The 25,765-nt window shown below is 44.7% G+C and overlaps 2 protein-coding genes across 5 annotated transcripts; one reads left to right on the top strand and one right to left on the bottom strand.

The window, feature by feature from the left end:
* The first annotated feature begins 5,384 nt into the window (after nt 1-5,384).
* On the top strand, nt 5,385-8,410 carry LOC109910335 (nuclear transcription factor Y subunit beta-like). Of its 4 annotated transcripts, none has more exons than XM_020509508.2 (7): nt 5,385-5,527; nt 6,162-6,258; nt 6,764-6,894; nt 7,140-7,337; nt 7,454-7,532; nt 7,707-7,786; nt 7,890-8,410. In XM_020509508.2, the coding sequence occupies exons 2-7, from the start codon at nt 6,162-6,164 to the stop codon at nt 7,920-7,922; spliced, it is 618 nt and encodes a 205-aa protein (XP_020365097.1). In that variant the 5' UTR covers nt 5,385-5,527; the 3' UTR covers nt 7,923-8,410. The 4 variants fall into 4 exon arrangements, with proteins under 4 accessions (XP_020365097.1, XP_020365096.1, XP_020365095.1 ...); XM_020509507.2 differs by having other exon boundaries at nt 5,385-5,552; XM_020509506.2 differs by having other exon boundaries at nt 5,408-5,527; nt 6,764-6,903.
* A 5,976-nt stretch (nt 8,411-14,386) lies between these two features.
* LOC109910334 (histidine ammonia-lyase) lies at nt 14,387-20,344 on the bottom strand. The gene is made up of 18 exons (XM_020509504.2): nt 20,125-20,344; nt 19,793-19,867; nt 19,612-19,684; nt 19,377-19,443; nt 19,140-19,177; nt 18,729-18,854; nt 18,391-18,530; nt 18,173-18,220; nt 17,611-17,758; nt 17,408-17,503; nt 17,203-17,261; nt 17,034-17,114; nt 16,794-16,859; nt 16,449-16,614; nt 16,211-16,345; nt 15,992-16,100; nt 15,810-15,879; nt 14,387-15,698 (listed from the first exon to the last, which is right to left on the bottom strand). The coding sequence occupies exons 1-18, from the start codon at nt 20,209-20,211 to the stop codon at nt 15,621-15,623; spliced, it is 1,662 nt and encodes a 553-aa protein (XP_020365093.1). The 5' UTR covers nt 20,212-20,344; the 3' UTR covers nt 14,387-15,620.
* Nucleotides 20,345-25,765: the final 5,421 nt, after the last annotated feature.

The raw sequence follows: 25,765 nt of genomic DNA, 5'->3' as shown, positions 1-25,765 counted from the left end.
CTCAGTTCTGCCCACAAATGTTCAATAGGATTGAGGTCAGGGCTTTGTGATGGCCACTCCAATACCTTGACTTTGTTGTCCTTAATCCATTTTGCCACAACTTTGGAAGTATGCTTGAGGTCATTGTCCATTTGGAAGACCCATTTGTGACCAAGCTTTAACTTCCTGACTGATGTCTTGAGATGTTGCTTCAATATATCCACATAATTTTCCTGCCTCATGATGCCATCTATTTTGTGAAGTGCACCAGTCCCTCCTGCAGCAAAACACCCACACAACATGATGCTGCCACCCCGTGCTTCACAGTTGGGATGGTGTTCTTCGGCTTGCAAGCCTCCCCCTTTTTCCTTCAAACATAATGATGGTCATTATGGCCAAACAGTTCTATTTATGTTTCATCCGAAAAAATATGATCTTTGTCCCCATGTGCAGTTGCAAACAGTAGTCTGGCTTTTTTATGGCGGTTTTACTGTGGATATAGATCCTTTTGTACCTGTTTCCTCCAGCATCTTCACAAGGTCCTTTGCTGTTGTTCTGGGATTGATTTGCACTTTTTGCACCAAAGTACGTTCATCTCTAGGAGACAGAACACGTCTCCTTCCTGAGCGGTATGACGGCTGGTCCCATGGTGTTTATACTTGCGTACTATTGTTTATACAGATGAACATGGTACTTTCAGATCTTTGGAAATTGCTCCCAAGGATGAACCAGACTTGTGTGGATGATTTTCCCATGATGTCAAGTAAAGAGGCACTGAGTTTGAAGGTAGGCCTTGAAATACATCCACAGGTACACCTCCAATTGACTCAAATTATGTCAATTAGCCTGTCAGAAGCTTCTAAAGCCATGACATCGTGTTCTAGAATTTTCCAAGCTGTTTAAAGGCACAGTCAACTTAGTGTATGTAAACTTCTGACCCACTAGAATTGTGATACAGTGAATTATAAGTGAAATGATCTGTCTGTAAACAATTGTTGGAAAAATTACTTGTGTCATGTTAAAGTAGATGTCCTAACCAACTTGCCAAAACTATAGTTTGTTAACAAGAAATGTGTGGAGTGGTTGAAAAACTAGTTTTAATAACTCCAACCTAAGTGTATGTAAACTTCCGACCTCAACTGTATGTTCAGGTATTGTGCCCTGTCCCCCGTGGCAATGACGAGTGTCTCTGCTGTGTGATAGGTCCTCCACCCGTTGACATCTTGTCGCCTGATTGGATAACAGCCACAGAGTGACATGACATCACTGACCAGGGCCGTTACTATCGAAATCCCATGAGGAAACACAGAGAATCCTTGCTTGAAGTCCCGTATCCAAGCTGCTTCCTCGTGCTTAGCTGTACACAACACCCACCACCACCCTGTCCAACTGTCCAGACCTCTCTCTACTCCCATTATTCTCACCTGTCCAGAAGCCCCTCCCCCATGCTGACCTGTACAGTGTGTGGCTCCAGTATCTCTCCATGGGTGTTCAGGTAGGTGACGTCACTGTCCCTCAGCTCCCTCCTCAGCTCGAAGCTCACAGACTTCACGTTGTTGTACCGCCTCCACCATTTCACCCCAGCCATGGGACACTACAGACCATAATAACACATAGCAACATACCATTATAACAAATAGCAACAGACCATATGAACACATAGCAACGCACACATCTAATCAACCACTAGCATTTAAACTCTGGATAGGACGCAAATAACTAAAGATAACACACACATTCAATATTGATTCAATGGAACAAAATACATATCTATATAATAGAACTGATGCCCCAAATACATATCATGCACTGTAACTGCAGCCCCAGACCCTCTCCGAATCTCACCCTGTTACTCAAACCTCCAGCCGTACTTCCGGGCATCCTGGAGGGCTTTTCCCAGCAGAGGCTTGGTGCAGGAGGTTCCTGGGAATACTGCCCACGTTCACACTGGAACCAGCTAGACCTGGCGGACAGTGAAAGTCAATAACCACTCAGAAAATGATTGAGCGCAAAATGGCATTATGTAATGAAGTAATAGACAATATGGTGAAAACACTGTCTGCATCACACACCCCATTTAGTGCCTTTAGGGGTGGGAGCCACCAAGCCCTCCTCCTAAAGCCAGCAGCATCCTGAAAGAGAAAAGGGGAAAAAGAAAGGGGAAAAAGAAAGGGAGAATAGGAACAGAGAAGTGGGTGAGGGTAAAGAGAGGTGTCAGTCAGATAAAGTAAAATCCCAAATCCTCTCACTGTCAAGTTCCTTCCTCTCATTTCCACTTATCTCTGGATTTCAGAATATAACAGCTCATATCATTAGCATAAAATCAATTTAAATGATAATTATCACAGTATGCTTGGGCACACTGTGAGTATTGGCCAGATCAGATGACTCCTGATTAAACGAGTTAGTGTGTGTAGGCTGGCTCACAGCCAATTGGGGTTAACACATCTTTATGCAGGTTGACTACATGTAGAGAGATGGAATATCTCATCTTTAAAGAGGGTTGCAAATCCCAGAAAGGACAAAAAGAGATTCAAATGGACATATAAGATAGAAAGATCATTAAGAAGCCTGCAGGGAGAATGGATTCAACTCAAATAATTGTTATTAATGAGTTTCTCTGAATTTGAAACATAATTAAAAGAACAATTCCTCTTAAAAAAGAGCAAGACTAGAAGAGAAGGTGAGACAGATCCATAAAGAGGGTGGTAGATCAGTGACAGACAGGAAGAGACACAGACAGTACTGTAGGTGTTGTGTCTAGACACACAGAGCAGTCAGGGGATGTCTGTTGCAGTCAGGTCCTCCACCTCATATGCCTATAGAAGAGAGGGGACAGAGACAGAGACCGACAGGGAGAGAGAAAGCATTACGGTCCATACTAGTCATACAGTAAGCATTAGCTGTTTGACATTTCCATTAGAGAAGGAAATGAGGCTAAATCACAACCTTGGGCACAACGAGACTTCTTTGAAGTGTGCTTCTTTGTCTCTCTGGGTGAATATTAGCACACCACATCACTCCTTCAATAACCCCTGAGAAAATGTGTCACCTCATTTCACTCTGAATTTGAAAGACATTATGCCCTCTTAAAAAAAAAAACTTTAAAACGATTTAACATTTCAGTCTAGGGGTGTTTCTATCAAAGGTGGTGCAGGCAGTGTGGAAAGGAGAATTCTGTTGTGTCCACAGAGATTTGTACAACCTTTCAGATATTGTTATAGGAGCTCTTCTATTGCAACATAAAAACATCCTTTATATCCACACCCATTTCAACATCCATGTCTGATCCATAGTGGGTTGGAATTTGATCGGCAAGCGGTCTCAGAGTGAAACATAGTGAAGGGGTGTAAAAATACAAGTTAGGGCATTTTTCAACAAACATTTGCATCAGCAGCAGAAACACATATCATTGTACCGTTTATGATATTATGCCAATCAATTCGACTGGGACTCGTGAAGTTTACAGTTCAGCACTGCATCTTTTCAATTTATGTTGGTGCAATGTAGCCACCTGGTGGATAAAATCAGAGCTGCACTGAACGTTATACCACAGCATTTCTAAACCATCTTTGGCTATACTATTGGTTATCAATAATTAAATATTTGATGGGTCCAAATCATTTTTTTAAATAATCTGATTTCGTAGAGAAACAGGATCTAAAGAGAAGCTTAATATATATTTACCAACACACTGCGCAAATAAATTTTAAAAAATATGAGTCCCACCAACGGAACGTGTTGTTGGAAAGTTCTAGTATATTCTATCCTTCAAGATGATTCTGGAAGGAGTAAGTTATAGCGGTGAACTTTTCCAAATAGTTTCGCTGAAATGTCTGATTCAACCATCAGCGAGTGTGCCGATTTTGTCAAGGGATAGTACACAAACGCATAAGGTGCTGCGATGGCGTTCACTCGTGGTGAAAACAGGCAAACGCATGGATATAAATATCACTGTAATTATGTGAATACACAATAATATATTCTGTCCCTTCCTTGGACACTGTGCTATCTAACCTCCAAACGAGCTTCAATGCCATACAACACTCCTTCCGTGGCATCCAACTGCCCTTAAACGCCAGTAAAACCAAATGCATGCCTTTCAACCGTTCGCTGCCTGCACCTGCACGCCCGACTAGCATCACCACCCTGGATGGTTCCGACCTTGAATATGTGGACATCTATAAGTACCTAGGTATCTGGCTAGACTGTAAACTCTCCTTCCAGACTCATATCAAACATCTCCAATCTAAAATCAAATCTAGAGTCGGCTTTCTATTCTGCAACAAAGCCTCCTTCACTCACGCTGCCAAACTTACCCTAGTAAAACTGACTATCCTACCGATCCTCGACTTCGGCGATGTCATCTACAAAATAGCTTCCAATACTCTACTCAGCAAACTGAATGCAGTTTATCACAGTGCCATCCATTTTGTTACTAAAGCACCTTATACCACCCACCACTGCGACCTGTATGCTCTAGTCGGCTGGCCCTCGCTACATATTCGTCGCCAGACCCACTGGCTCCAGGTCATCTACAAGTCCATGCTAGGTAAAGCTCCGCCTTATCTCAGTTCACTGGTCACGATGGCAACACCCACCCGTAGCACGTGCTCCAGCAGGTGTATCTCACTGACCATCCCTAAAGCCAACACCTCATTTGGCCGCCTTTCGTTCCAGTTCTCTGCTGCCTGTGACTGGAACGAATTGCAAAAATCGCTGAAGTTGGAGACTTTTATCTCCCTCACCAACTTTAAACATCTGCTATCTGAGCAGCTAACCGATTGCTGCAGCTGTACATAGTCCATCGGTAAATAGCCCACCCAATTTACCTACCTCATCCCCATACTGTTTTTATTTATTTACTTTTCTGCTCTTTTGCACACCAGTACCTCTACCTGCACATGACCATCTGATAATTTATCACTCCAGTGTTAATCTGCTAAATTGTAATTATCCGCCTACCTCCTCATGCCTTTTGCACACAATGTATATACACTCTTTTTTTCTTTTTTCTACTGTGTTATTGACTTGTTTATTGTTTACTCCATGTGAAACTTTGTGTTGTTGTCTGTTCACACTGCTATGCTTTATCTTGGCCAGGTCGCAGTTGTAAATGAGAACTTGTTCTCAACTAGCCTACCTGGTTAAATAAAGGTGAAATCAAATTTTAAAAAATCTATATATTAAATGCAATACAATTTTGCACTAGGTCTGATATGTAATGAAAACACCCTGTTCTTCTATAATCATAACAGGCATACTGCATGAGGACTCACCATTACATTGTATCAGTCAAATGTTTTATTTCAACAATATAATGGTAACAAATGCACATAGAGAAAGGGAGGGTCGCTTTTGAGTAGAACAGCTTTATACACTTCTGTAGCTACTAGGTATCATTTAGTGGGAGGGTGACACATCGACAGAACGGCCGCATGGCGGTCAGGGGAGGTGGTGCACTGTATTTTTGGAGGACGCGTAGCTCCGCGCTGGGACTGGTTCTTTTGCAGCCATTTTCTGTCCAACCAACGGCCGTTTTGAGAAGGTAACCAACCAGGGCTTCATTGCAGGTTTGTGCCTGGCTCCGGCCAATGATTGCTAACCAATTCCTCGTTAGCTCGAATGGAAATGTCCGTCTCTGACTAATTTCGATTGTTGCGTTTAGGAGTTTGAGAGCAGGAAGTCTCGTAAAAATTATGAATTAGCTTCATGTCCCCCTGCCTCCGTTTTCAATACAAAGAACAGGCCGAAATGCGAACTTCCGATATGGGATTTCATTGTGAGCAGAGAGGGCTTGCAATGAGACAACCAACGTGGCTATAGGATAACGTTAAATTGTACCCAGAATGCTTTCGTTGCAACAATAGTCGAAATAAAAATGTGTGAGGGTCAAATGGCAACCAAACTAAAGCCATTGCTTCCTTTGTCCAAATTATATTTTGCACGAAACATTTTCTAGCTAACGTTAGCTTGCTAGCTTCCCATTTAGCAAACAACCACCCACTTGGTCAGCGAAATTAACTAATTCGGTAGACATGCTAGCTAACAGTTGTCTAGCAACCTAACCTGGCGAACACTTAGCCAGCTAGCTTAACATTCATGTTTAGTTAACTAGCCAGTTAACAGTAAGTGCCTTACAACAATTCAGCTATTTGAGGAAACCATGTCCTTTGCTCCAGATGGAAGAAGACCGTTCCACCACCGACGCCTCCCAGCTAACGTTAGGCATCTCTGGAGAATACATGTCAGGAGGATATGTGCTCCAGTCTCAAGATGGTAAGAGACATCAGTTGACCAATTCAAGCCTAATTGGGGAACTAGGTGTGCGCATATCATGAATCGAATATCCCCCAATCAAAATGTAATGTAGTGTCATTTAAATATATATATATATAATACATCATTTAAAAAGGCAAGTGAGTCGAGAACAAATTATTATTTACAATTACGGCCTACCAAAATGCAAAAGGCCTTCTGCATGGGACAGGGCTGGGATTAAAATAAAAACAGGACAAAACACACATCACGACAATAGACACCACAACACTACACAGAGAGACCTAAGACAACATAGCACAGCATGGTAACAGCACAACATGGTACAAGTATTATTGGGCACAGACAACAAACAGCACAAGGGGAAATAAGGTAGAGACAATACATCACGCAATGCAGCCACAACTACATTATCACATTCTCTACATCTCAATGCAACACTGTCAGTACCTAATGCCTACAATCAATTATCCATGTTTTCCACGTAATAATGCGTGTGATGAAGATGATGGAGAGGAGAGTCTGAACGACCATGATGACGGGGGCATGAAAGAGAACTTCCGGGAGCAGGACATCTACCTCCCCATCGCTAACGTGGCACGCATAATGAAGAACGGCATCCCACAGACCGGGAAGGTAACCATGGTGTGTGTGTGTGTGTAGGCTGTGTGAGAGCAAGACTTGTGTCGTATTCATTAATGTACACCATAGTAAAACGTTTACTAACAGAAAACCAAAAGTTTCTTATTGGACAAGTTCAGATAGTCCCTCCCTGTTTCAGTCTGTTTTTTGTTCTTCTCCGTTTGGTGCCAAGTGAATACGACCCAGAAATGTTCTCCTCGTCTTATTCCTCTTTGTCCTAAATTGTGTGTGTCTCACAGATAGCGAAGGACGCCAAAGAGTGTGTGCAGGAGTGTGTGAGTGAGTTCATCAGCTTCATCACGTCGGAGGCCAGTGAGCGCTGCCACCAGGAGAAAAGGAAGACCATCAACGGAGAGGACATCCTGTTTGCCATGTCAACCCTGGGATTCGACATGTATGTGGAGCCCCTCAAACTCTACCTACAGAAGTTCAGAGAGGTGCGACTAAACACTAATTCTGCTCTGACAATTAGTCTCTCACACACAATCACAAGTGTCCATGAACAATCTCACATCACATGCTATTTAATCTCTCACAATATGTTGTTTCCTAGGCGATGAAGGGGGAGAAGGGAATACCAGGTGTGTCGGTGGGAGAAGGCCTGGGGGAGGAGCTTACAGACGACAGCTTCAGTAAGTGGTTCAGAACAGGTCTCAATTTTGTCATCTAATACTAAAGTAGAGGCTTTACAGTCATGCATACATATGTAAAATGTATGCAGGCATAAGTAAGTTGCTTTGGCTAAATGGCATATTATGGTCTTGTGCTGTGGATGGTTTCGTAATGTCCTCTTCCCTCTATTCCAGCGAATCAACTGCCAGCCGGAATAATAACAGCCGACGGCCAACAGCAGAACGTCATGGTGTACACCACCTCATATCAACAGGTAAGTGGCATCATATCAACAGACAAGTGACATTTGAACCAGAACTAGACCATTACGACATATCCATGACTGTTCTCTCCATTGCCTCTGTCTGCTCCTGTAGATTCCTGGCGTGCAGCAGATCCAGTTCTCATGACGAGGCCTTGCTCCTGCTCTGACCGCGGCAGGCCATCGACCGCACAGACACAGGCCTGGTGACTGAAGGCTAACCGTAGGCTGAGCGTATGACCCCTCCGTCAAAAGGTCAAAGGCAATCATCAGAAGGACATGAGGTCTTGGAGGGGAGCTGTTATGGGTGGGAAGGGATGTGTTAACCACCACAACCCTGTCATGTAAATGTATAAATGTAGTACGTAGTCATGAGGTGCCACAAGGTTTGGAGTACATCTTTCAACCAGTTTAGGATACTTTATTTTTAATGCTAATTGGAACACTTAGTTTGTTTTTGTACATTGATTGTTTTATGCAGGTTTGGGAGGTGTAATGGGATGTTTTTTTGCTCCCTCATTTTTGAACCATGAGGAGAGGTGCCCTTAATGTCAGCTCTTTTCTACGTGGACAAACTAATACCATGTGCTTTAATGTGATGTAAATCCTTTGAATAAAAATCCAAATGACCCAATACCTTCTGGTTGTCATCGACCTCTTCACACACCTGAATGATTACACCATGAGCTACTGTAATTTAAGGCTCCTGAGTGGCGCAGCGGTCTAAGACAATGCAACTCAGTCACTACATTCCCTGGTTCAAATCCAGGCTGTATCACATCCGGCCGGGATTGGGAGTCACACAGGGCGGTGTACAATTGGCCCAGTGTCGCAGGGGTAGGCCGTCATTGTAAATAAGAATTTGTTCTTAACTGACTTGCCTAGTTAAATAATGGCTAAATAATGTTTTTTTAATTTTTTATAACCAGGGGTAAAAGTAGATTTTATTTATTCCTGGTACGGGATGTCAATCAATACTGTTTTAATCAATATGACAGTTAAAAATGATCCGTTACAGTTCAGCCATGTAAAGAGTTAACTGTTCCAGGAAAAGAATCACACAGCAGTATCTGGTGAGGAGGAGCATGTCTGAATCGCCGTGCCCCCAGCCAGCCCAACCACTCACTGGACCCATATAATCACTTGGCTACGCATGCCTCTCTCTAATATCAATATGCCTCGTCCATTACTGTCCTGATTAGTGATTACTGTTTTATTTCACTGTAGAGCCTCGAGCCCTGCTCAATATGCCTTAACCAACCATGTTGTTCCACCTCGTACATATGCGATGACATCACCTGGTTTAAACGTCTCTAGAGACTATATCTCTCTCATCATTACTCAATGCCTAGATTTACCTCCAATGTACTCACATCCTACCTTATCTTTGTCTGTACACTATGCCTTGAATCTATGCTATCGTGCCCAGAAACCTGCTCCTTTTACTCTCTGTTCCGAACGTGCTAGACGGCCAGTTCGTATAGCCTTTAGCCGTACCCTTATCCTATTTCTCCTCTATTCCTCTGGTGATGTAGAGGTTATTCCAGGTCCTGCAGTGCCAAGCTCCACTCCCACTCCCCAGGTGCTCTCATTTGTGGACTTCTGTACCGTAAAAGCCTTGGTTTCATGCATGTTAACATTAGAAGCCTACTCCGTAAGTTTGATTTACTCACTGCTTTAGCACACTCTGACAACCTGGATTTCTTAGCCGTGTCTGAATCCTGGCTTAGGAAAATCACCAAAAACCCTGAAATCTCCATCCCTAACTATAACATTTCCGCCAAGATAGAACTGCCAAATGGGGCGGTGTTGCAATCTACTGCAAAGATAGCCTGCAGAGTTCTGTCTTACTATCCAGGTCTGTACCCAAACAATTCGAGCTTCTACTTCTAAAAATTCACCTTTCCAGAAACAAGTCTCTCACCGTTGCCGCTTGCTATAGACCACCCTCTGCCCCCAGCTGTGCCCTCAACACCATATGTGAATTGATTGCCCCCCATCTATCTTCTGAGCTCGTGCTAGTAGGTGACCTAAACTGGGACATGCTTAACACCCCAGCCATCCTACAATCTAAGCTTGATGCCCTCAATCTCACACAAATGATCAATGAACCTACCAGGTACAACCCCAAATCCGTAAACACGGGCACCCTCATAGATATCATCCTAACTAACTCGCCCTCCAAATACACCTCTTCTGTTTTCAATCAAGATCTCAGCGATCATTGCCTGCATTGTAGTGGGTCTGCGATCAAACGACCACCCCTCATCACCGTCAAATGCTCCCTAAAACACTTCTGCGAGCAGGCCTTTCTAATCGATCTGGCCAGGCGATCCTGGAATGACTTTGACCTCATCCAATCAGTAGAGGATGCCTGGTTATCCCTTAAAACTGCCTTCCTCACCATCTTAAATAAGCATGCTCCATTCTAAAAATGTAGAACTAAGAATAGATATAGTCCTTGGTTCCCCACAGACCTGTCTGCCCTTAATCAGAACAAAAACATCCTGTGGTGTTCTGCATTAGCATCGAATAGTCCCCGTGATATGCAACTTTTCAAGGAAGTTAGGAACAAATACACACAGGCACTTAGGAAAGCTAAGGCTAGCTTTTTCAAACAGAAATTTGCATCCTGTAGTACAAACTCAAAAAAGTTCTGGGACACTGTAAAGTCCATGGAGAATAAGAGCACCTCCTCCCAGCTGCCCACTGCTCTGAGGCTAGGAAACACTGTTACCACTGATAAATCCAATATAATTGAGATTTTCAATAAGCATTTCTCTACGGCTGGCCATGCTTTTCACCTGGCTACCCCTACCCCGGTCAACTGCCCGGCACACTCCACAGCAACCCGCCCAAGCCCCCACCATTTCTCCTTCACCCAAATCCAGATAGCTGATGTCCTGAAAGAGCTGCAAATTCTGGACCCCTACAAATCAGCTGGGCTAGACAATCTGTACCCTCTCTTTCTAAAATGATCTGCCGAAATTGTTGCAACCCCTATTACTAGCCTGTTCAACCTCTCTTTCATATCGTATGAGATTGCCAAAGATTGGAAATCTGCCGCGGCCATCCCCCTCTTCAAAGGGGTTGACACTCTAGACCCAAACTGCTATATCTATCCTACCCTGTCTTTCTAAGGTCTTCGAAAGCCAAGTTAACAAACAGATTACCGACCATTTCGAATCCCACTGTACCTTCTCCGCTATGCAATCTGGTTTCAGAGCTGGTCATGGGTGCACCTCAGCCACGCTCAAGGTACTAAACGATATCATAACCGTCATCGATAAGAGACATTACTGTGCAGCCGTATTGATCAACCTGGCCAAGGCTTTCGACTCTGTCAATCACCACATTCTTATTGGCAGACTCGACAGCCTTGGTTTCTCAAATGATTGCCTCGCCTGGTTCACCAACTACTTCTCTGATAGAGATCAGTGTGTCAAATCGGAGGGCCTGTTATCCGGACTATGGGGGTGCCACAGGGTTCAATTCTCTGGCCGACTATCTTCTCTGTATACATCAATGATGTCCCTCTTGCTGCTGGTGATTCTCTGATCCACCTCTACGCAGATGGCACCATCCTGTATACTTCTGGCCCCTCTTTAGACACTGTGTTAACTAACCTCCAAACGAGCTTCAATGCCATACAACACTCCTTCCGTGGCCTCCAACTGCTCTTAAATGCAAGTAAAACTAAATGCATGCTATTCAATCGATCACTGCCCGCACCTGCCTGCCCGTCCAGCATCACTACTCTGGACTGCTCTGACTTAGAATACGTGGACAACTACAAATACCTCTGTGTCTGGTTAGACTAAACTCTCCTTCCAGACTCACATTAAGCATCTCCAATCTCCAAGCATCTCCAATCCAAAATGAAATCTAGAATTGGCTTCCTATATCACAACAAAGCATCCTTCACTCATGCTGCCAAACATACCCTCGTAAAACTGACCATCCTACCGATCCTCGACTTCGGCGATGTCATCTATAAAATAGCCTCCAACACTCTACTCAACAAATTGGATGCAGTCAAATTTATTTATATAGCCCTTCTTACATCAGCTGATATCTCAAAGTGCTGTACAGAAACCCAACAGAAACCCAGCCTAAAACCCCAAACAGCAAGCAATGCAGGTGTAGAAGCACAGTGCCATCCGTTTTGTCACCAAAGCTCCATACACTACCCACCACTGCGACCTGTACGCTCTCGTTGGTTGGCCCTTGCTTCATACTCGTCGCCAAACCCACTGGCTACAGGTTATCTACAAGTCTCTGCTAGGTAAAGCCCCTGCCTTATCTCAGCTCACTGGTCACCATAGCAGCACCCACTCGTAGCACGCGCTCCAGCAGGTATATCTCATTGGTCACCCCCAAAGCCAATTCCTCCTTTGGTCGCCTCATCTTCCAGTTCTCTGCTGCCAATGACTGGAACGAACTGCAAAAATCACTGAAGCTGGAGACTCATATCTCCCTCACCAGCTGTCAGAGCAGCTCACAGATCACTGCACCTGTACATATCCCATCTGTAAACAGCCCATCTATCTACCTCATTCCCATACTGTATTTATTTATTTATCTAGCTCCTTTGCACCCCAGTATATCTACTTGCACATTCATCTTCTGCACATCTACCATTCCAGTGTTTAATTGCTATATTGTAATTACTTCGCCACCATGGCCTATTTATTGCCTTACTTATCTTACCTTATTTGCACTCACTGTTTATAGACTTTTTGTTTTCTTTTTTTCTACTGTATTATTGACTGTATGTTTTGTTTATTCCATGTGTAACTCTGTGTTGTTGTATGTGTCGAATGTCTATGCTTTATCTTGGCCAGGTCGCAGTTGCAAATGAGAACTTGTTCTCAACTAGTCTACCTGGTTAAATAAAATAAAATATCAACATCACTTTGCTGAAGTGAAACTAAAGTAGAGAGACAGTATATTGTGTACAGGACCACTCTCCAGAACTTCAGAAATCCCTTAAACAGCTATACGTTCAGACTCTACACTGAGTCTCCTACCCTTTGAAAGCATGGACAGAGAAATGATCCCATAAACATTCTTTACAGGTGAGTAGAGAGTTTAAGAAGTTGAAGATGAGATTTACATGATTTACCATTCACATTTCCTTTTTTTATTTACACCAAATTTCATGAGCTGAAATAAAAGATCCCAGAAATGTTCCATATGCACAAAAAGCAGATTTCTCTCAAAATCGGTACACAAATGTGTTTACATCCCTGTTAGTAAGTATTTCTCCTTTCCCAAGTTAATCTATCCACCTAACAGGTGTGAGATATCAAGAAGCCGATTAAACAGCATGATCATTACACAGGTGCCCCTTGTGCTGGGGACAATAAAAGACCACTAAAATGTGATGTTTTGTCACACAGCACAATGTCTCAAGTGTTGAGGGAGCGTGCAAATTGGCATGATGACTGCAGGAATGTCCACCAGAGCTGTTGCCAGATAATGTTATGTTAATTTATCTACCACAATCCACCTCCAATGTCGTTTTAAAGAATTTGGCAGTACGTCCAATCAGCCTCACAACCGCAGAGCACGTGTATAGTTTTGTGTGCGCGAGCAGTTTTCTGAATTCAACGTTGAGAACAGAGTGCCCCATGGTGTCGGTGGGGTTATGGTATGGTCAGGCATAAGCTTAGGACAACAATGGCATTTTATTGATGGCAATTTGAATGCACAGAGATACCGTGACGAGATCCTGAGGCCCATTGTCGTGCCATTCATCACCTCATGTTTCAGCATGATAATGCACGGCCACATGTCATAAGGAACTGTACATAATTCCTGAAAGCTGAAAATGGCCCAGTTCTTCCATGGCCTGCAAACTCACCAGACATCCATTGAGCATGTATGGGATGCTCTGAATCAACGTACACAACAGCGTGTTCCAGTTCCGGCCAATATCCAGGAACTTCGCACAGCCATTGAAGAAGAGTGGCACAACATTCCACAGGTATCAGACAGTGTACAGGTCTTCACTGCTCTGGTTCGCTCCATTGAGAGAAGCCAGACTGAGCTCATTGAGGTGATTGAGGGGAAGCAGAAAGCAACAGAGAGGCAGGCTGAAGGGCTCATTAAAGACCTGGAGCAGGAAATCACTGAGCTACAGAGGAGAAGCACTGAACTGGAGCAGCTCTCACACACTGAGGACCACCTCCACCTCCTACAGAGCTGTCCATCCCTCTGCACCCCTCCACCCACCAAGGACTGGTCTAGAATCAGTGTTCACAGTGATATGTGTGTGGGGACTGTGAGGAGAGCTGTGTCTCAAGTGGAGGAGACTATTTTAAGTGAAGTGAAGATGTTGTGTGATGCTGAGTTGAAGAAGATTCAGCAGTATGCAGTAGATGTGACTCTGGATGCAACACTGATACAACACAACCCTACCTCATCATGTCTGAGGATGGGAAACAGGTGAAACATGGAAACACACGGCTTAATAAACCTTATAATCTGTTAGAGGAATTTCATTCCTATTTGTTCATTAACCAAAACAATTATAACAAAGCAAAACACTTTGTCCGTTTCTAAGAATTTGTAAGGTTCTTATTTGCATAAAATAGACGAAGATCAGTCTCAAAATTAATCAATAGCGTTTATTCCCTAGGGCTCGAGTCATAATACCATGTACATTGGTTTATATACCTCACATTTGGTCATAAATGTCCCCCCTCCCCTCAGATACAATGGCAATATAGTTCAAAGCTTCTCACATTGTCTGCCACCTGTTAAACAATCTACTACAAGCCCAAGGTCTCTCCCCTCCCTGGGTGGGGACAGAATGTCCTGTAAGGAACACAGTATTCCAGCCCGTCTGACGATAGCTCCATTCGTTTCTAACAAGGAACAGAAAGTCCTTGTTCTAATTCTTGACTAAAACTACACAGCTTATATTCAGTATTATGACTATAATATGATTCATACAGTAACAGAGTAGTATTCTGTTTAGTTATAATTCTAAGCTAAATGTATACATAATTTAGTCATTATTCATAAAAATCCCATAACATAATCCAAATAGGTTTGATCAAGTTTTTAATGTTCTAGGAAAGGAGGGTTTCTCCTCAGGGAGATTTTACTATGAGGTGAATGTTCAGATGAAAACCATGTGGACTTTAGGAGTGGCCAGAGAGTCCACCAACAGGAAGGGGAACATCACAAATAGCCCATTAAATGGATACTGGGCTGTGGTCCTGAGGGATGAGAGTAAGTACTCAGCCTGTACCTCCCCCCGTGTCTCCTTATACCTGAGAGAGAAGCCCCAGAAGGTGGGGGTGTTTGTGGATTATGAGGAGGATCAGGTCTCCTTTTATGATGTGGAGGCCAGGTCTCATATCTACTCTTTCACTGGCTGCACCTTCACTGAGAGTCTGTCCATTCCTTGGCCCTGGCATTGATAAAGGTGAAAACTCTTCCCTTCTGTTCATCTCTCCTGTCAATCACCCAGACTGAGTTCTGAACTGAACTAATTGACCAGTACATTTAGTAAATGTAGAATAATCATAACCTGTCGTCATACAGTACACCAGGGAGAATATTTCACTGTAATGTAATTGCTGGTGGTGGTTGTTTGGGTCCACCAGCATTGTAAGCCATAAGAAGATATACGACCTCTCCAGGCTCATAAGGTATGATTCATATCTGGGAGTTACATTTCTGAGGAATTTCTGATAATGAGATAATATAAGCAACATTTTAGTTTTTTAAGCTCATGTATTGTTTGCACTGTATATCTCTAATAACCTTTAATAAACTTGAATCTTGGATTTGGAATCATACAGTAGAAGTATGAAATACTTGAGTCACTATCCTAGTCATCCAGTGGGAGTGGTTTCAGACCGAGCCTGTCTCGGTATTGGTCCATGTATGGCCGAGCCGCCTCCCACACCTAGAGAAGGCCACGGGTGAGAAACATAAACAGAGAAGTTCATTTTTATCTGCCTCGTTATCAATTAGCTGGAATGACAAATATAATACTAAGATGGGGTGAGTCTCTTGCCTTTTCCTCCCTGAGGAGCGTGTGAGCAGCCTCGATGTCAGGACTCATTTGACGGTCATGATCCCAAGGCCTGATGGGAAATAAGAATAAACTGATGTGCTGTAGAACTCTCCCCACACCTTTCCAGAACAACAACATTGGGCAGTCCTCGAATCAGAGATCCACATTCTCATGATTCGTACCTGACAACAGTACGCACTAGCTCATGGACTTTCTCCAGAGGGGTAGTGGACTTGAGCGGGCGGAGAAACTCCAGGGCTTGACAGGCAGCGAGTAGCTCTATGGCCAGAACTGAAAAGCAGCGATGCCTTTTTATTCTCATGGTTAACTCTGTATGCATGATATTTGATGGGACGAGCAGATCACACACTAATGCCATGTGACTGTACTCTACGAGTTACCTTGCTCTACGTGTTCCACCACCCTCAGGGCCTTCCTAGCGGCCCAGCCCCCCATGGAGACGTGGTCTTCAGTGGCTGCGCTGGTGGACAGGGAGTCCACGGAGGACGGGTGGCACAACGCCTTGCTCTCAGATACTGCGGGGGAGCAGAGACAGACACACACACTAACGTTTTCTGTGTGAACACACACACACACACACACACACACACACACACACACACACACACACACACCTACCAAGAGCAGCAGCAGTGCAGTGTGCAATCATGAAACCAGAGTTGAGGCCTCCGTCTTGGACCAGGAAGGCAGGCAGCTCACTGAGGGAGGGGTTGACCAGCCTCTCTGTCCTCCTCTCACTCATACTGGCCAGCTCATGGACCCCGATGGCCAGGTAGTCTAGAGCCTGGGGGAGAGAGAGGGTTAGCCTTGTCCTAGATCAGTTTGTGCTGCCTTGCTAACTCCTGTGATCATTGGTAAGGCAGTACAAACATATCTATGACCAGTCTAGGAAAGAGGGGGAACAGTACTGAAGGAACCGAGGAGTTCATTGTATGGAGTGAATCTGTTTGTCTGTGACTCTACCTTGGCTGGGTATTCTCCATGGAAATTACCCCCAGAGATAGTCTCACCTCGCTCTGCAAAAACCAGCTGGAGGAGAGTTAAGGTTTCATATTTGGGACAACATTATGAGTCCATGTGGGCTAGTCCAAGGGCTCCCCCTTGTGGTGAACTTATATAATCACAGGAGGGGTCTAAAAGGAGATCAAAGAAAGACATGACGTCTTCAAGTAAATATAACAATGTAACTTAGTGGGAGGATACAGGGTTGTCAGTGGCACTGTTGAGCTCAGTGGTGAGGATGCTCTTAACAAAGGCTATGGTGTCATTAGACACCCCATGAACCTACAAGAGAGGAGAGAGACACAAATAAACACTGGTAGTAGGGTTAGTTCACTCCAGCCCGTCACTGCAGTTGTAACACACACACTACCTGTGGGATACAGCGGAGGGTGTATGCATCCTGGACACGGTCACATGTTCTATGACTATCTACAGGAAAACACAACAAAGGAAGTCAGAGACTGGAAATGACCAAACAGCACTGTTAAGATTCCCACCAAAGAAGTAAATGTCTTTATTTGGACACAAAATCATCAGAAAAATGGAGTGTGTGTGTTTCGCCTGCCTGACTTTACCAGAGATTTGGGAGGGGAAGACGTCCGAGTGGAGTAGAGAGCGGAGTCTCAGAGCCACCTCTATCTGACCAGGGTGTGGCCTCACGGCATGGACGTCTGGAATGGCAGAACAAATCAGTACACAATGGAATGGAACAGGTAACTTCTTATAGCTTTATCAAAGCTCCAACAGTGAATTCACTATGTGTGTGTGTGTGTCTGACCGCTGTGGAAGGCCTTGGTGGTGCCCCTCAGGGCCTCCAGGCTGAGGGCAGCGATGATGTCAGCCTGCCTGGCCACGCCCACAGCTCGCTCCACTGCCTCCGCCGCCAGAGATGACATCATCTGAGTCCCGTTGATCAGACCGATGCCCTGCACGATAAAACACTATCACACCATCTACTGCGATTATATCCCAGAGATGACATCATCTGAGTCCCGTTGATCAGACCGATGCCCTGCACGATAAAACACTATCACACCATCTACTGCGATTATATCCCAGATATGACATCATCTGAGTCCCGTTGATCAGACCGATGCCCTGCACGATAAAACACTATCACACCATCTACTGCGATTATATCCCAGAGATGACATCATCTGAGTCCCGTTGATCAGACCGATGCCCTGCACGATAAAACACTATCACACCATCTACTGCGATTATATCCCAGATATGACATCATCTAACCCCAGTTATCAATCATCAGTATACAAGACAACTTAATCAATGCCTGATAGAAAATCCAACAAATAGCAAAAACTACAGCTCTAGCACCGTACCTCTTTAGGCTTCAGAACCAAAGGTGTGAGTCCATGACATTCCAGTACCTGGAAAAGGAGGAAAGAAAGAATAAAGGAGAGGAGAAAGAAAAACGAAGGAAACGAGTTAGGGGCCTTAATGTATACATTTTATCTCAGTCATTCATCTAACTAAAACACATTGGTTCTCTGAGGTGTGTCTTTGGGTTGAGAGAGAGAGGCATTGTGGGTAACCCAACTGTTTTGGCATCGTCCCAGCCGCGTTGAGGCGACCACATCCTGCCCTCTCCCATAAGGCCCAGGGTGAGGTGGGCCAGGGGGGCCAGGTCTCCACTAGCGCCTACCGTTCCCTTCTCTGGCACCCACGACAGGCAGGAGGCTGGGGGAGTAGAGAGAGAGAGATCTGTCACACACACACACACAGACACACACAAACTCAATGTACCTGGACAGGACATGCATACACACAATCACACACGTACACATGCACAAACACACCCACAGAGTTCACGCTTGCTATTAGTCAAACTGTTGAATCAGAATTTCAATGAATGTTGTTATTGTAGACTGGGTTTACCATTGAAGGCTTTGACCATAGCCTGGACTGTTTCCATGGAGACGCCACTGTACCCTTTGGCCAGAACGTTAATCCTCAGAGCCAGTAGCATACGGGTCCTCTCTACACTCAATGGGGTGCCCACTCCTACATACACACACACACACACACACACACACACACACACACACGTTTCGATATGTGTATATGTATTTCAATTACACCAGGGGTGCAATTTAGTCAAGGGCAGGCCTGATCTGTCCCTTTGACATAGAGGTACTATAATGACATATACTCAAATCAAATGTATTTATATAGCCTTTTGTACATCAGCTGATATCTCAAAGTGCTGTACAGAAACCCAGCCTAAAACCCCAAACAGCAAGCAATGCAGGTGTAGAAGCACGGGTTTATATAAGCATGGTAACCCACCAGCACTATGAGATCGAATCAGATTCATCTGTAGTTCCCTGAAGACAAACACACACACACACACACACACACACACACACACACACACACACACACACACACACACACACACACACACACGCACACGCAGTCAATAAATGATTCTGACAGTTAGCGATAGACAAACAGATCTAGTTCACAATGTTTATTCAGATGGGAAAAGACTAGTTCTTCCCAGCTAGTGAATAAACAACTTACATGAGCTTATCCTTTGGAATGAGCATATGGGCAAATTTCCCAAACCCTGTGTTGACGCCATAGACAACTACAGGGGAAGAACACACAGATAGACATAAAGAGACATATAAACACATGTAGAATCACACATTCTATTAATCTATAGCTATATAATCTATTAATATATATCTAGATATTCTATTAATCTATAGCTATATATTCTATTTATCTATATATTTTATTAATCTATACATACCTCGGTTTTCTTTTATGATGGTTTCTATCACTTCTCTGGCTTCATTGATTTTCCCTTCAGCCTCGGTGGTCAGCTGGGTGCCAAAACAGAAGAGTCCAAATGTTAACTGACAGTAGTCGGCCAGCACGGCTGAAAACGGTCTGATTGGACTATGATGAAGCATGGTCTTCTTTAATCATACCTTGATGTTGAACAGGCCTTTCCCCAAACGGACCAGATCAGCTATGGTCAGACTGTTCCCATCCAGAGAGAGGTACTGGAACGCAACAAGTCACACACACAGACAACGTCAACGACAGGCATACAGACAGACACACAGCAATGTAGTCAGCTGTTATACAGGGTTACATTGTGGGAAACGTGTCAAATTCGATTTGCTATTCCATTACAATTTTGACTAATTAATTATGCTCCTCCATCAAGTATCCCATACTTTTCTCCCCACCCACTTATTTATGCCAATGAATAGAATATTGTTCAAGCAGAGTATAATAACAGAATGTAGATACTCACCTTTTTGGGATCGAGAGACTGGCGTTTCCCAATGGCAGTTTCTTCCTTACCAACGTTGACAAAGTCATTGTGCTCCTGCACAGCCATTAGGAGAGAGAGGGAACAACTATCAGAGAGAAAGAGATACAATCAGAGAGGGGTAAAAGACAGGTAGCAACCTGTGACAATGACAGAGACAATTCTTTATAAAGCCAGGGGAAAGGATCATTTTCATTCATTAACTGGTCTACCCATCACGGGGCTGGTTGCAACACAGTTAGGCTTGTCCCTGGTCGTTACTCTACGACGGATTAAACATAATACCAACTTCTTTTATGTGTAACTGGTGAAACCACCCCCTCCCTGTACATTAACAGTTCTGTCTCACATTATGTCCCTGTCTTGGTCCCCAGTCAGTGTACACCAATGTTTAGTGGAGAAGTGTAACAGTTGTGTGAGATATCCTTGTACATAAGTGTCTACACCTATATATATTTAATACAAATAAAATAAAAACTTCACCCAGTATTCAATACAATGACAAAATAAAACTCACTCCTGCTCCCCCTCCCAGGCGCCCAACGGCGCCAGGCTCCCCAGCGTTACGCACTCCTGCCACCATTATTACGCACTCCTGCCACCATTATTACGCACTCCTGCCACCATTATTACGCACTCCTGCCACCATTATTACGCACTGCTGCCACCATTATTACGCACTCCTGCCACCATTATTACGCACTGCTGCCGCCATTATTACGCACTGCTGCCGCCATTATTACACACTGCTGCCGCCATTATTACGCACTGCTGCCACCATTATTACGCACTCCTGACACCATTATTACGCACTCCTGCCACCATTATTACGCACTCCTGCCACCATTATTACGCACTGCTGCCACCATTATTACGCACTGCTGCCACCATTATTACGCACTCCTGCCACCATTATTACACACTGCTGCCTTCCCCCGTCACCCCGTCAGTAATTATTGGAATCACCTGGACTCAATCACCTGTGTCATTACCTCCCCTATATCTGTCTGTTCCTTGCTTCATGATTAATGCTTGTATGTCTTGTTCCTTATTAATCGTTGTACCCCGTACCTGCTTCTCTACTCCAGCGTCCATCCTTACAGAATCCTGAAGCCATCAAACGAAGCATCGGGGAGTGCTGGCTTTCCGCTTGGTGGTGACGCCGATAGAACCAGGGATGCCTAAGCCAGCTCGTCCAACTTCCACGCCTTAGCTGGCTCAAAGGTTTTCTTGCCCGGTTGGCTCTTGCCCACCTCAGGCCTCAGCCGGATCACCAGGGTTTTACGCCTCCCGGCTCGCAAGCCGTCTTGGGGGGTACTTTCACTGCTGCTCCCCCTTCCTGGCTCTCAACGGCGCCAGGCCCCCCATCATTACGCACACCTGCCACCATCATTACACCTGCCTTCCCCCAGTCACGCGCATCAGCAATTATTGGACTCACCTGGACTTAATCACCTGTGCCATTACCTCCACTATATCTATCTGTTCCCTGCTTCAGGATTAATGTTCTTATGTGGTTGTGTTTTACCCGTGTGCTGACGCTGTTCCTGTCTTGTTCCTTATTAAAGTTGACTCCCTGTACCTGCTTCTCTACTCCAGCATCAGTCCTTACAAACACACAATATCAAACTAAAGTGTGAAGGCTTATTCAACTTTTTTAGTACAAGTCCTTTACCACTCCTTGGTTAGCCAGCATCTGCCTCCTCAGGTGATGCTGCAGATGAATCAGTTCCCTCTTTATACTGCATCTTATTGATGAAACGGTATTAAATGGGAAAAGGTCAGCTTCACAGTCAAGTTCCAGCCAAAGCCTACCCAGCCCTCATTCTAGGCTTGTGCAATTATAGATCTACTATACCCAGCCACCAAGCAGATTATGTACAGTAAAGGGAGGGAATTGTCATTTGGAATGTGACCCACCAAGCTAGTTGTGAACAGTCATGAGCCATAGCAGTCTGATATGATACATCTGATTATTTAACATGTTGGATAATCATCTGTACAAATACTCAATGTGGACCATGCAAAAACACAGATCTGTCTGGAAAGACTGACAGGTAGATTGCAGTGTACTTGTTTGTACTGAAACTACAAATGTATTGGAGTAAGCAGCTGATTTGTCATGTGTCTACAGAAATATGGCGGAGCTGTGTTGAACAGTAATAGAACATGTGGGATGATTCAGTTGTCAGCAACTGGGTGTCTGACTTTCTGTTAAAATCAGTTTCTGAGAAAGTAACGAAGGAGCGCAACTTTGGCAGTTTTGGACATTTCATATAGATTAGAACAGCGGGTTTAAGGTACTTGAACACTTGCAGCCCACACTTGGGTCAAAGCCTAATAAAAGGAGATGTATCAGAGAAATCTCTCATCTTGGGGTTGACCATAACAACCATTGATCAGGGTCAGAAAAAACAGCAGATATGGCTGGACAGCGGATTGTGGTAACCGTGACTCCAGACATACCCGTGGGATGGTATCTATAGGATGGTATCCATGGGATCAATCAATCAAATGTATTTATAAAGCCCATATTACAGCAGATGATGTCACAAAATGCTGTACAGAAACCCAGCTTAAAACCCCAAAACAGCAAGCAATGCAGGTGTAGAAGCACGGTGGCTAGGAAAAACTCCCTAGAAAGGCCGGAACCTAGGAAGAAACCTAGAGAGGAACCAGGCTATGAGGGGTGGCCAGTCTTCTTCTGGCTGTGCCGGGTGGAGATTATAACAGAACATGGCCAAAATGGTCAAATGTTCATAGATGACCAGCAGGGTCAAATAATAATAATCACAGTGGGTGTAGAGGGTGCAACAGGTCAGCAACTCAGGAGTAAAGTTGCTGACCTAATGACTAAATTATGTATACATTTAGCTTAGAATTATAACTAAACAGAATACTACTCTGTTACTGTCTGAATCATATTATAGTCATAATACTGAATATAAGCTGTGTAGTTTTAGTCAAGAATTAGAACAAGGACTTTCTGTTCCTTGTTAGAAACGAATGGAGCTGTCGTCAGACGGGCTGGAATACTGTGTTCCTTACAGGACATTCTGTCCCCACCCAGGGAGGGGAGAGACCTTGGGCTTGTAGTAGATTGTTTAACAGGTGGCAGACAATGTGAGAAACTTTGAACTATATTGCCATTGTATCTGAGGGGAGGAGGGACATTTATGACCAAATGTGAGGTATATAAACCAATGGAGAGAGAGAGAGAGAGAGAGAGAGAGAGAGAGAGAGAGAGAGAGAGAGGAGAGAGAGAGAGAGAGAGAGAGAGAGAGAGAGAGAGAGAGAGAGAGAGAGAGAGAGAGAGAGAGAGAGAGAGAGAGAGAGAGAGAGAGAGAGAGAGAGAGAGAGAGAGAGAGAGATAGAGAGAGAGAGAGAGAGAGAGAGAGAGAGAGAGAGAGAGAGAGAGAGAGAGAGAGAGAGAGAGAGAGAGAGAGAGAAAAGAGTGGGAAAAAAAGAGAGAATTAGAGAGAGCATACTTAAATTCACACAGGACATCGGGTAGGACAGGAGAAATACTCCAGATATAACAGACTGACCCTAGCCCCACGACACAAACTATTGCAGCATAAATACTGGAGGCTGAGGCAGCAGGGGTCGGGAGACACTGTGGCCCCGTCCGACGATACCCCCGGACAGGGCCAAACAGGCAGGATACAACCCCACCCACTTTGCCAAGGCACAGCCCCCACACCACTAGAGGGATATCTTCAACCACCAACTTACCATCCTGACACAAGGCCGAGTATAGCCCACAAAGATCTCCCCCACGGCACGAGCCCAAGGGGTGCGTCAACCCGGACAGGAAGATCACGTCAGTGACTCAACCCACTCAAGTGACGCACCCCTCCTAGGGACGGCATGGAAGAGCACCAGTAAGCCAGTGACTCAGCCCCTGTAATAGGGTTAGAGGCAGAGAATCCCAGTGGACAGAGGGGAACTGGCCAGGCAGAGACAGCAAGGGCGGTTCGTTGCTCCAGTGTCTTTCCGTTCACCTTCACACTCCTGGGCCCAACTACACTCAATCACAGGACCTACTGTCATGGTATTCGTCGTCGGAAGATGAGGAATCATCGGACCAAAGCGCAGCATGGTAAGTGTTCATGCTTTCTTTATTAAAACTGAACACTATAACAAAAATAACAAAGAGAATAACCGAAACAGTCCTTTAAGGTGCAAACACTAAACAGAAATGAACTACCCACAAAAACCATGTGGGAAAAAGCTACCTAAGTATGGTTCCCAATCAGAGACAACGATAGACAGCTGTCCCTGATTGAGAACCATACCCAGCCAACACAAAGAAATACAAAAACATAGAAAAAAGAACATAGAATGCCCACCCAAATCACACCCTGACCAAACCAAATAAGAGACATAAAAGCTCTAAGGTCAGGGAGTGACACCTACTGAAGAGATGAGTCTTCAATAAAGACAAAGGTCTCTCACATGGATAGGCAGACCATTCCATAAAAATGGAGCTCTATAGAAGAAAGCCCTGCCTCCAGCTGTTTGCTTAGAAATTCTAGGGACAGTAAGGAGGCCTGCGTCTTGTGACCGTAGCGTACGTGTAGGCATGTACAGCAGGACCAAATGAGAAAGATAGTGTAATGCTTTTGTATGGTATCTATGGGATGGTATCCAGGCAGCGTGTTAGTAGGGTAAAGCATAGTGGCTCGACGACTGCAGAATTCCAGAGGCAACATTCCAGCAGCAGAGAACAGTCAGATTGAGAACTGGAGCTGGAACAAGACACGGAGATACCAGGGAGACGCAGGCAGGGTGCCTGGCCCTTTAAGATACACGCATGCACACAGACACACAGACACACAGACACACCTCTTCAGGTAGTAGGAACATCTAGTGTGGGAGGTATAAGACAAAGCCTATTATCCCTGTAAGGACTCAGACACACCAATAACATTTGCTGGCTGAGAGTAGTTAGCACTTCTGAACCAAATATGAGAACAGAGTGCGCACCAATTTTACGTATAGAATCACGTGAAAAATGTAAACGCTAGATCCACATTCTGTGTGATGTGTGCGAGCCTTGACATACCATTAAGAGGACATAAACAGTCTCCAATCCCACACAGGACAGTGTGCTCACTATCAGCTCAGGGCCATTGCTCTGGGTGTTACTAAACACTGGGACCACCACAGCTCCATCCATAGTAGACCCCCTAACTGAGATGCTGTCCTACACTAACCATTCCTCTGACCTCTCATCCCCAGCAGACTCTACTGTCCCTGTCTGAGCTTCATACTTCCACATGATTTGCAGGCTGATGGGTTAAAACCACAGACACCCGTACGGCCATCTCTGATAAGGCGTGAGGGAGGTGATGGGTGAGGAATGCATTGGGTAGGGCAAGGGGCAGGGGGAGATTAAACCTGAGAAGATCAATGCCAGGGTTACCCACCATGAGGAATGTCAGGAACAACAAGAGGATGAGGGAAGGAGAAGGGGGGGAAGGAGACAGGAGAGGATGGAGGGAGAGGGGGAGGAGAGGGGGGGGTTAGGGAGAGTATGTAAGAGAGAGAGAGACGGGGGGCAGAGTGAGCAATGGTTTAGAGTGGTGTATGTGTGAGTGGGAGAGAGTGAAAGAAAAAG

Source organism: Oncorhynchus kisutch, linkage group LG19, assembly GCF_002021735.2.
Source record: "Oncorhynchus kisutch isolate 150728-3 linkage group LG19, Okis_V2, whole genome shotgun sequence".
In the NCBI taxonomy this organism is placed as follows: Eukaryota; Metazoa; Chordata; class Actinopteri; order Salmoniformes; family Salmonidae; genus Oncorhynchus; species Oncorhynchus kisutch.
The sequence above is the reverse complement of the archived record's forward strand: the minus strand, read 5'-3'. Positions and strand labels throughout refer to the sequence as shown.